The 11,440-nt window shown below is 37.9% G+C and overlaps 1 protein-coding gene across 1 annotated transcript in view; it reads left to right on the top strand.

The window, feature by feature from the left end:
* The first annotated feature begins 2,713 nt into the window (after nt 1–2,713).
* The window catches only part of SNAP25 (synaptosome associated protein 25), a 34,888-nt gene continuing 26,161 nt past the window's right edge, over nt 2,714–11,440 (top strand). The window contains exons 1-2 of the mRNA XM_007956425.2: nt 2,714–2,785; nt 5,703–5,744. Coding sequence (XP_007954616.1) covers nt 2,714–2,785; nt 5,703–5,744 — 114 coding nt within the window. The remainder of the gene's footprint in view (nt 2,786–5,702; nt 5,745–11,440) is intronic.

Below are 11,440 nucleotides of genomic sequence, written 5' to 3'. Positions count from 1 at the left end.
TTTTTTTTTTCCCCAAGGTCAGTTGTAGGGTGCAGCCCTGAAATACTTTTCTTCTTTTTTACTACAATTCTGTGTTTGATGCTTTGCCTGGGAATCACTAGGTAGAAAACAAACTATGAAGTCTAGTATCTCCAAAGACGTTTCAGTTTAGAATTCCTTTCTAACAGCCCTAAAGTACTGTGAGGAGCTTTGTTGGCATAGTGCCTAAGGCACTGGACTGCTAACCAGAAGGCTATTGGTTCAAACCCACCAGCCATTCCTCGGAAGGAAGGTTGAGCAATCTACTTCCGTGGTGATACGGCCTCGGAAACCCAAGGAGGGGTCGCTATGAGTCAGATCCGACTTAGAGGCGGTGGGTTTGGTTTTTGTAAGTACTGTGAGTTATTTCATGAGAGTGATGAATGTGAAGGATCCTAATAATGTGTACTATGTTAAAATCCCAGAGAAGTTCGATCTTAGCTATTGAGAAAGCAGTACAGTTAGTGGGACTTGGAGATGGGATCACAAAGTTCCTACTCTCAGACTCAATTAGGTAGCCTGCCTCTGGTCTTTGGATGTTCCTGAACTTTTATGATTCTCAAACAAAAACTAAAATAAAATGTGGTATTGCCCCAAGGTCCCAAATTTAACTTCTTCCCTTCCCAGCTCTACATTTCAATGGAAAGACAAACACAAATATTTTTCTATTAGGAAATCATGTGTTGTTTCTATTCTGTTTCATATTCCTTCAGGCTTTTACTGGTTAGTGTAATACCAGCTGCTGTAACAAAGAAACTTCCTGTTATCAGTAGGGTAACATAATAGAAGTATATTTATTTTCTCATATAACAGTTCAGTGTGGCTATTTCTGGCCAGCATGCAACTTTCCCCCATGCAGGGATTTGGGAGCCCAAGTTTCTGCTGCTTAATGACTCGTCATTCTCTAGGGCCTTGGTTTTGCTGGTGAAAGGGAATGAGAGGCCTTGGGTGCCTTGATCTGCAGAGGTTAAACATCATTTCCACAACAATTCATGGACATCTCTAACCACTTGATACCACCTCCTTGCATTGGGGCTGGGAAATGTAATTCCTTGCTGGGCAGCCATTTTCCAGGGTTGCTGCTCTATCATGGAAGAAGGATGCATTCTGGTACAAAGTTGGCCATCTCAACCACAAGACAAGAGTCCATGCCTTCTATAATTGTGCTACTTACAGAGAACTTTTCATCACACCAAATACTTATCACTAACCCTTCTTGGGCCTTTTACCCCCTTCCTTCAAATGGCCATTCCTAGAGATGACTTCCTCAGAAAGCCTGATCTGTCTCCATGCACAACTGAGGCCAATGTAACCTAGAATATTTCCAGTCACACTGAATAATGTTATGATGTCATGCCTATCTTCCCAATTAGTCTGTAGTTCTGGGGGGTGGGGTGCAGAGACTCATCCTATCTTGTTCATAATTCTTTTCCTAGTGCATAATACTCTCATAGCATATTACAAATATCCAGTAAATACATGGCAAGGAAGGAAGCAAGAGAGAGAGGGAGGGGGGTAGGGAGGCTGGTTCTGAAGGGAACTTACTCCTGCTATCCATAATTTGCACCATCTATGGTTCAAAGAGTAACCAAGAAATGGGCTGGTCAATTCCAGGCCCACTTCTCAGTTGGAGAGGTAGCTACTTGCTCCCACACAACCCCCCTTGGCAACCTCTGATAACAATTGAAACATCAATGGTTTTCTGCCTAATACAATGGAACACTACTCAGCAATAAAAAGGAATGAACTGTTATTAATACAGGCAACAATATTGATGAATTTCAAAATAATTATATGAAATGGAAGAAGCCAGACAAAAATTACATATACTGTAAGATTCCATTTATATAAAATTCTAGAAAATGCAAACTAATTTATAATGACAGAAAGCAGATTAGTGGTTGCCTGGGCACTGGGACTGGGTGGGATAAGGTCAGAAATGGTGAGCAGGTGAGATTACAAAGGACAAGAGGAAACTATTGAGGGTGATGCTTATATTCATTATCTTGATTGTGGTCATGGTTTCATTGGGTTATATATTTGTAAAACTTATAAAATGGTGCACTTCCAATATGTGCAGTTTATTATATATCAATTATACCTCACTAAAGCCATTTTAAAAAAAGGAATTCTATTGGTGCAATGCCTAAGGCATTTGCTAACCATAGGGGTTGGTGGTTCAAACCCACAAGACACTCTGAAGAGGGAAGATGAGGCAATCAACTTCCGTAAAGATTTACCACCTTGGAAACCCAGTGGGGGTTGTTATGAGTCAGGATCCATTAGATAGCAGTGGGTTAAAGCTGATAAAAAATAAAAATAAATCAATATGAAAGTAAAGTATGTAACCCAGAACCTTAACTTTCCATCTCATCATTTCTAGCCTTTGGGAGATTTGTGTCTTATCTATCTTAAAAGGTATCTGTCTCCATGGTGAAGTTGGCAAATTTGAGTTCGTGACACTCTTCAGAGAAAAAGTAATTCTACTGACACCTGTCTGAGCATGGCTTCCTTCCCAGGAGGTGACGGACTACAGAGACAAAGAGGAGGCCATTTGGACCTTCTCTGTGTGCACACCTATATGCACACATACAACTTCTCACATTTTCCTTCTAATCGCCCTTTTCCCAGGTTCCGTGGCCAAGCCAATCACTGACTCCCCATCCGAGGCTCCCAGCCACCCCCCACCGCTACAATGGCCGAAGACGCGGACATGCGCAATGAGTTGGAGGAAATGCAGCGAAGGGCTGACCAGCTAGCTGATGAGGTGAGTGACAGAGATAGGGTAAGGAATGCAAAAGGTGGGGAGCTGGGGTGATTTGTCCTACTTAAGTTCAGATGGGAAAAGGGCTTCTATGGTTTAAAAAAAAAAAAAAAAAAGTGGTATGATGTTGACTTACTGTACACCTGAGGCCTCAGGATAGGTACCAGTTGATTTCAAAACCTGGGTAAGTATTGCTGTCTTGATCTAAATTCTCAATATCTAGAAAACTTAAGACATCAAGAACCATTAAAGAAAGCATTGCCTTTGGGTGTCCAGTAGGGCACTGAAGCTGGCTTAACTCTAAGAGCCAATTATTAAATTTTCCAAGAGCCAATTATTAAATAAGCTTTGTGAGCTGGCTCTTAAACACTACCACTATTAAAGTTAAATTATATAAGCTGAGAATTAGATAAATTGTATTAAAATCAAAGGTAATAAATGCTCAAAACTTCATAATTATTATACTGTGTGTTACTACCATCTCTGCTTTTGAGGTTATTGACATTTATTGTATCTGTAGGGTAGGCATGGCATGTCACCATGCATTTCTTTTCAACTTCACATTCTGTGACATCATGCTGGAAGTTAGACATAAGACATACTCAGAGTACTAATAGCATATAAATCTGGAAACTCTACAAATTAGGGCTTGACTTACTGTTTTGTTGATTGTTAAAATCAAGAACATGATGGAGATAATCTTAATAAAACAGATTAAACTTAAAAGTGTTTGCAGCTATCACATGATGAATTGCACAAAACAATTGAGGAAATATGCTTCCAGTATTTGAAAACTATTACCCCATTTGGCAAAGAAGTCATTGACATCATTCACTGAATAAGTGAAGTTTTAACATAAGTCTTCATTGTTTTGTTTTCACCTTACTCCTTAGTGTAAATGAAAATATCATCCAACAGTCATGCCAAAACTGTACTTGTTCATCAAACAGTTGACTGCAGACACAAGCACTTGGCAAAAATCAGGACAAGGATTCTGTGAGAGTTAACTGACTGTGGAATTTACAATAAATAGTACTGTATGTTTGATTATTATTTGTAAATTATGTCATACTTATCCTTCATATCAGTAAAATAATATACTTAAACACACTCATACATTCAAATATTTTTCCAGAGAGCCAACTGCTAAACATTTGGTAACACATCACTGCTTACAACCATTCTGTTTCAAAAACCAGCTCTTCCAGGAAAGTTAACATTCTTCAGGTTCTTTCAGAATCTTGTCCAAAATAAGTTTGTCATTTTAAAGCACTGCTTTTAGATATCACACTGGTCCTGGGATTCTAGTGGTTTGAACTGAACTGAGAAAAATAGTGGCAATATTGTGCCCAAGGGAATACCACAGAGTTGAGACTCTCTTCTTTTTTTCTAATCTAACGTTGAAGATAATTATTATAGCTATCTCCTATAGGCCAGTTATCCAAACATGCTTGATTTTTTTCAGCCTATGGCAACAGTTAAATTTTTATTGATAAGAACCTCCTATTCTGTTTCCAGGAGTTTTATAAGAAAGTTGGTGTTATAATCATCCCAATTCATGAAAAATTATGTTTATGTGTTTAAAATTCAGTGTTCCCACACCTGTGCAGCTTGCCTTATTACTTATTATTACTGTTATTGCAGGATTGTATATGTGATAGCATTTACCTTTGTTGCCTTTAGCTCTTATGTTCCCCCCACTGTCTTCCTTTGCCTTGATCATTTCATGTTGATCTCCCGCTTACCCGAGTTAATGTGTGTCTACTCTCTAGTTAGTGATTTACCTTCCCTTCCCCTCCTACCCGTTAAACTTCAAAGAATATTTCTTTCTGTAAAACCTTTTCTTGACTTTTTATAGTAATGATCTCATACAATATTTGTCCTATTGTGATTGACTAATTTCACTCAACATAATGTCCTCCAGGTTCATCCATGTTATGAAGTATTTTGCAGATTCTTCATTATTCTTTAATGTTTTGGAGTATTGTGTGTAAGTTACATAGTTTGTTTATCTATTCATCTGTCAATGGATACTTAGGTTATATCTATCTTTTTTACTATTGTGAATAGTGCTGTGATGCACATGGGTGTCCATGTATCTATTCATGTCACGGCTCTTATTTCTGTAGGATATACTACTAATAATAAAATATACTACTACTAATAATAAATATACTACTAATAATTAAAAAAAAAAAAGACCAGCTTTACTGGTCTGAGAGACTGAAGGAAACCCTTAGTCACTTGTCAGGCCTGGAATTGAACTCACCCCTATGACTCAACTTTCAGCGAAACAATAGACAGGTGAACAGTAACACCAGACAGGTACTCATTCCTTAGAACAATCACCCATATGAAATCCAAAGGACATTTGCCCAGGAATGAAACTCAGAAGTCTATAGGGATAGGAAAGAAGGTCAAAAGGAAACAAGTAAACACAGCAAGGAAGTGGATTGTGGGGATTGCAATCAAAGTCATGAAACAAAGTGTGAATGAATTGTGGAATGGAAAACCAATTTGCTCTGTAAACTTTCACCCAAATCACAATAAAAATTTAAAAAGAAAGAAAAAAAATTCAGTGATGCCATCAAATTAGTCCTCTGGGCTATATGAAATAATTTTTCATTCATCCTACACATGCAAAATTGTCTTTTCATGATTACTTTACCTTTGTTGTCAAGATCAGCTTCATATAATTTGATCTTATGAAGATAAGCTGTAATCTAATTGCTTTAGAGAATATTTTCATGTAGAAAGCCTGATAAGAAAGAAATTTGAAATGAAAAACTTTCTGTGCTTTAGATGGAAACCTAAAGAACATGTGACAGCAACCTGTTGTGTTTCTCAAGGGAAGGAGGTATTTCTATGACTTTCCAAGTCTCTGGATCCTGTACTCATAATATTATGTTTTTACTTTTAGTCACTGGAAAGCACCCGTCGTATGCTGCAACTGGTTGAAGAGGTAAGGAGTGACCATATTTAAAGATAAAGAAACTAACCCCTTATGTTGGCATATTCTTTCCCCAGACCCTACTGCCCCTCCTTGAGCCATGTTCCCATGATTCTAGTGTGAATTTTGCCAGCCAAGAAGACACATAATGAAGGAGATGCTGTATTTAAATTGCTAGGTAGCTATCAAGTTATATGCACTATCCTTTCCTGTTCTAGGCCACCTTTGGAGCTGAGGTACAGAGAAAGATAATATTTCCAAGTAAATACCCCCAAGAAATCACAAAGACTAAATCACTAGACAAATCAGAATAGCTTTTAATGTACAAAGAAATTATTGATGTAAAACTTATTTGTAATGATTTTGATGCCTGTAAATCACATGTAGTTCTGACATTCTGTCCTAACTTTAGCCACACATATGACTTTCAAAAAATACTTATCCATATAGGAATAGCATATTTTCAGAAATTGTTATATTGAGAGTCAGGCACTAAAATTTATGAAATAATAGGAATATTCTTTAAGAAAGGGAAACATCAAGTGCAACAATTTCAATACAGATGTCTTTTTATATTCTTGAATCTGGTTTGAACATCCATTTGCAAGGCGTGGTTAATAAATCCCAAACCATTTTTAAATGAGTAAAATAGGACAGATAACAATAATGGAATCAAAAGAGCATTTGCAATAAGCCTCACTCATTCCAATTTGGTAGAACAGCAGTCAACCAGGAAGAATAAATGGATTAATTGAACTTGCCCTTTGGGAGAAATGAAGTGGAAAGAGAATGGAATGGACTATATTTATCTTAACCTAATAAAACAAGCCTAATAGGTTTTTATTGTGTGAGATGCTATTTTTGCTGTGCTTTGAAACTGGTTGTCAATGTGTAAATTCATACACAGTAATCATTTTCAGAAATCTTGGGCATTCTCTAGCAAGACGATTAAGAGCATGCCTACTTCATGCTACTTAAGTTGCTTGTGCAATAACATGAAAGGGGAAAAAATAAATTTTACAAAGACTAAGAGGAAAGGCCATTGACTCTCACATACTCAACTTCTCTTATTTCTACATCTTTAGCTTCTCACCTAGGAATGAGAAATGACTCAATGTGAATGGCCACAGGAAGGGTGGGGAGAGTGAGGCCACTGAGAGCTCCCTAGGAAACCAGGAAGCAGGGGTGGTAGATGTTGTGAAATCTGTTATCACAAAAAATGACAATTTGAGGCTGCAACTTAGCACAAATTGGCTTAGCAGGAAAGCAGAACCAGTGTGGGACAGCCCTAGAAAGCAGCCTTCAGTCTCTAAATGAAGAGAAATATTTTCTTTGCTCTGTTCTGGGAACACTGCTCATATGCAGAAATATTTGATGACCAAGAAGAAGGCAGATATTCTAAATCAAGGAATGCTGGTGAAGTGTTCAGAGTAGATTTATTCTCCCCCAGCTTGCTATGAGGATAAATGGAAGGAGGACACCTTGGAAACATCCCTACCTGAGTGCTGATGTTAACCTGAAGCCCAGAACTCCACTGACCTAATTACTCTGGCAAATCTTTATGACCTTCAACCATACCCTCCAATCTCAGATTTCATTTTCTTTTATGTATATGCACATGAGAAATAAATTTATAAAGTACCAGAACTGTCACCAGTGTGCAGTGTTGAAACACTGCCTAGAATGTGGAAAGAGGTGGAACAAATGCATTAGAACTCACCACCTTGGAAAGACAGACCCTTTACCCATCTGGATTCTGGGCCTTGGACACTTTCTGTGTGTGTGTCTTCTTAAACTGCTGGCAGTGTCAGCCAGTATTGAAAAATGAGTGTCTGCTCTAATTTATTCTGGGAGAAATTTCAAAAGCAATATTGATTGCATGCAGTAAGATTCTCGAATCATACATTCATTTCTCCTGAAGTGTTTCTCAATCAAGCATGAAGTCATATCTTAGAATAAAGAATGAAACAGATGGAAGCTATCTCCCACCTCTAATAAATGAGAGGATGCTATTAGACTTTCCATCTGTAGGAAATTATGAGCAAGGCATTGTTAGAGTAGATTGATTCACTCTTACTTCCTCCTGGGTTATTTTATATTTATGGTCAAACATCCCTTATGTCTAGGGCATTGCCTATTTAGATGATGTCCTGCTTTTCAATCAAAAAGGAAATTCTCTTTAAAAGAGAATCAGCAATAAATATTTATCAAGGGAAGAAATCATTTTGAAAATCTGAAGATTGAAATATCTTGCCCATGATCCCAAAGTACATCAGTGCTATATAATTTGAATTGAATTTTATTATTATTATTATTATTATTGAAATTTAGTTTCAAAGACAGGAAATGTTGCTAAACTTATGAAGTCTCTCTAAGGCAAAATTTTTCACTTTTATTGGAATATATGACTTCTGTGACAATCACACCATCCTTACACCATTTCAGGGTGTAATAGGGTAGCAGGGACGGGGGCTGCCTTTTAATTGAAGTTATCATCATCATCATTTCAAGGGCCATGTAAATTACACAGAGGTCAATTGAGAAATGTTATGGATTAAATTGTATACGCCAAAAATATGTGTGATAAATCCTAACCTCTATGCCTGTGTTTATAATCTCATTTGGGCATGGATTTTCTTTGTTATGTTAATGAAGCGGTTTTAGTGTAGGGTGTCTTTTGAGTCAAACTCTTTTGAAATATGGAAGAGAGTAAATGCAAGCTAGCAAGCAGAGATGGGGGAAGAGAGATGCCAAGTCACATGAAGATTGCCCAGGAGCAGAAGTTCAGAACAGACAATGATCTTTCTCCACAGCTGATAGAGAAAGACTTTCCCTAGAGTCGGCACCCTGGATTTGGACTTCAAAACTCCTAAACTGTGAGAAAATAAACTTCTGTTTGTTAAAGTCATCCACTTGTGATATTGCTGTTACAGCAGAACTCGATGACTAAGACAGGAAAGTTTAAAACAGCTAAATACCACAGACAAGCAATAAGGTTAGAAATCACACAGCAGCACTTGGTCCTTTCCCACCTCCCATAATTAGGAATTGTATGTTTTAATGGATGAATTTCAACAAATATTTATGGAATGCCTAGCTCTGAGGGTAGGAGGGAAGATATAAATCAATACCATGCAGAAACAAACATACAAATGACTCTCTAAATTCAAGACCATAGCTCCTTTAGGAACACAGACCAAAAATAAAACCAAATTCACTGCTGTCAAGTTGATCCCGACTCATAGAAACCCCTCCTTGGGTTTCTGAGGTGGTGTTTCTGTGGAAGTAGATTACCCAATCTTCCTTCTGAGAAGTGGCTGGTGAGTTTGAACCACCAGCCTTCTGGTTAGTAGTCAAATGCCTTAGTCACTGCATCAGCAGAGCTCGGAGAGAACAATTGATTCTGACAGAAGAATCGTGAAGGTATCCTCAAGGAGGGAGCTTTTTATTTTATTCCAGGAAAGGAAAGTTAATGTTTCTAATGCTAAATGAAGCAAGTGAAGTCTGCCCATTTATACCTTGGGCTGTGAAACGGAAGCCCAGGAAAAGCCACATTCCTTTTGGACAGACTGATTCCAATGAGCCACACACAGCTTTTAGAAAGTGGTTCTAGCATTTTATGGATGATTTAGCATTTTTTTTCTTTTAATGCCAACTTATGTTTTAAGATACTTCAACCATGAGAATATTATAAGCATTCCAAAGCTATGTCTGTGCTGTGTATGCCAGACTTTCAGCTAAAAATGGAATATTCAGGCAGGGCGGTTTTTTTTTTTTTTCAGATACGCAGATTTGGGGACTGTGGAACTCGAGCAGTGAAGAGAGTGCTAGAGTGTTCTATTTTAGTTCAAATGCATTGGACTTTGGAGGAAACATCTTAGATTGGGAAAAGAAAGATCAAAAATGTTCTGTAAACATGATCTTAGTTCATTTGCAAAAAAAAAATAAAAATAGAGAAAAGAAATTTTAAAAAGATGAAAAAGAAAGAAAATCCCTTATGTCTCTAACTCCTGTTTTTAGGTGGACCACTTTCTCAGAAATCACAAACAGAAACCCACAAATTGAGCTGAACTAAAAGTAGAAGCACTTCCTCTCACTCCTAGCTATGAACACAATGCTCTTTAACAATCAGGAGAAAGTATGTATTCTGCCGCTACTGAAGTACTATCCCCATCCCTGCCCTTCTCCCTTGAGCTTCTAGTCCCTCCAGAGAACAGTCTAGTTATTTTTATAGAAACTTTCAGCCTAACAGTGGAGTCAAATGTAAGCTCTAATATTGATTGAGAACCTACTATGTGCCGGGCTCGGAGCAATTGTCACTCTCATCATCCTTATCGCCCACATAATCTAATTTAATGCTTGTGACCACATTTTACTATTACTTTAATCTCCATTTTACCAAGGAGCAAATTGAGATACAGAGTGGTTAAATTGACTTCCTTGGGACACACAGTTAATAAATGGCAGAGATAAAATTAAAACCCAAATCCACCTGACTCCAGAGTGAATTCTTAGGTGTAGTGCCTCACTTTCCTTCCTCTAGCAACTGCTACAATATTTTTTTCTTTGAGAACACCACAAAAAGTGTAAAGATCTAAGAAAAACAGAAAGTGCTTATTCTAAAGTGATTGGAATTCCACTCAAATTAAATCCTGCCTCTTATGTGATCCTTACTGAACCTAGCACAACCTTCTTAGATACCTTTAGAGGACTTCACATTCTGGAACTCTTTTTATCCTCATAACCACTCTGGAAAGTAGTGAGGCTTTTATTCTTCCCATGTAACAGATTGTAACACTCTTCCATTTAACAGACTGTAACACAGAGCAAGTGACTCCAAGCTATAGGGCAGCAAAAATAGGACTAGAATTCAGAATTACTGACTCTCAAATCCCAGCTCTGCCCGACCAACCAAATTGCCTTTCACAATGAGAGGCACAGTTAATAAATTATGCATCTGTCTAGCCCTCGTCCTTAGTACCTGGGGCAAAGTAGACACTCAATAAATGAATGAATATGAGAGAGAGAGAGAGAATGAATGAGTGAGCAAATGAACCAGCCTTCCAGACCACTCAAACTTACACGGCATTTCTACTCTTATTTTAAATGTAGGGAAATATCCTGAATGATCAAGTGACTCATCCAAGGTCTCTTGACTAGCTGGTGGTAGAGCTAAGAGCACAACCCATATTCCTGCCACCAAGATTAGTGCTTTCTGCTTCTGTTCTTTCATGCTGAGGGAAAAAAAAAAAAAAACTCTTGCTCCTTCAAATTAGGTTTGTAATCATTCCAGTGCTGAAGCATTCAGCACCGAATGGACCAAACTGAAATTACTCTTGCAAGGTTTCATATTCATAGAGAAATTCAAGAAAGTACAGACAAATGAGAGGTGGATTAACCACAAGGAAATCACTAATCTGCTTCCCATCAACTAGGAAGTGATATCTCCAGTAGAATGGAGCAAAGGTCCTGTGCTTGGCTTGAGTTGGTCCCCAGAGGAGAAATGCTATTTGAGATGTCTCTCTCTTCATTAAGTTGCATCATCACAGCCATATGCCTAGGTCATCTGCTTTTCTTAACTTCCTGTTCATAAGCAATGGCTAAGAAATGGACAAAAGAGCACAGAAATTTTTTAAATATATAAGGTGGAATAGGGAGCTCTGGTAGCATAGTGCCTAAGGCACTTGACTGCTAACCAGAAGGCTGGC

This window comes from Orycteropus afer, unplaced genomic scaffold (genome assembly GCF_000298275.1).
Source record: "Orycteropus afer afer isolate SDZICR_OR568_19922 unplaced genomic scaffold, OryAfe1.0 scaffold00620, whole genome shotgun sequence".
NCBI lineage: Eukaryota > Metazoa > Chordata > Mammalia > Tubulidentata > Orycteropodidae > Orycteropus > Orycteropus afer.
This window is presented reverse-complemented; position numbering and strand designations above follow the sequence as displayed.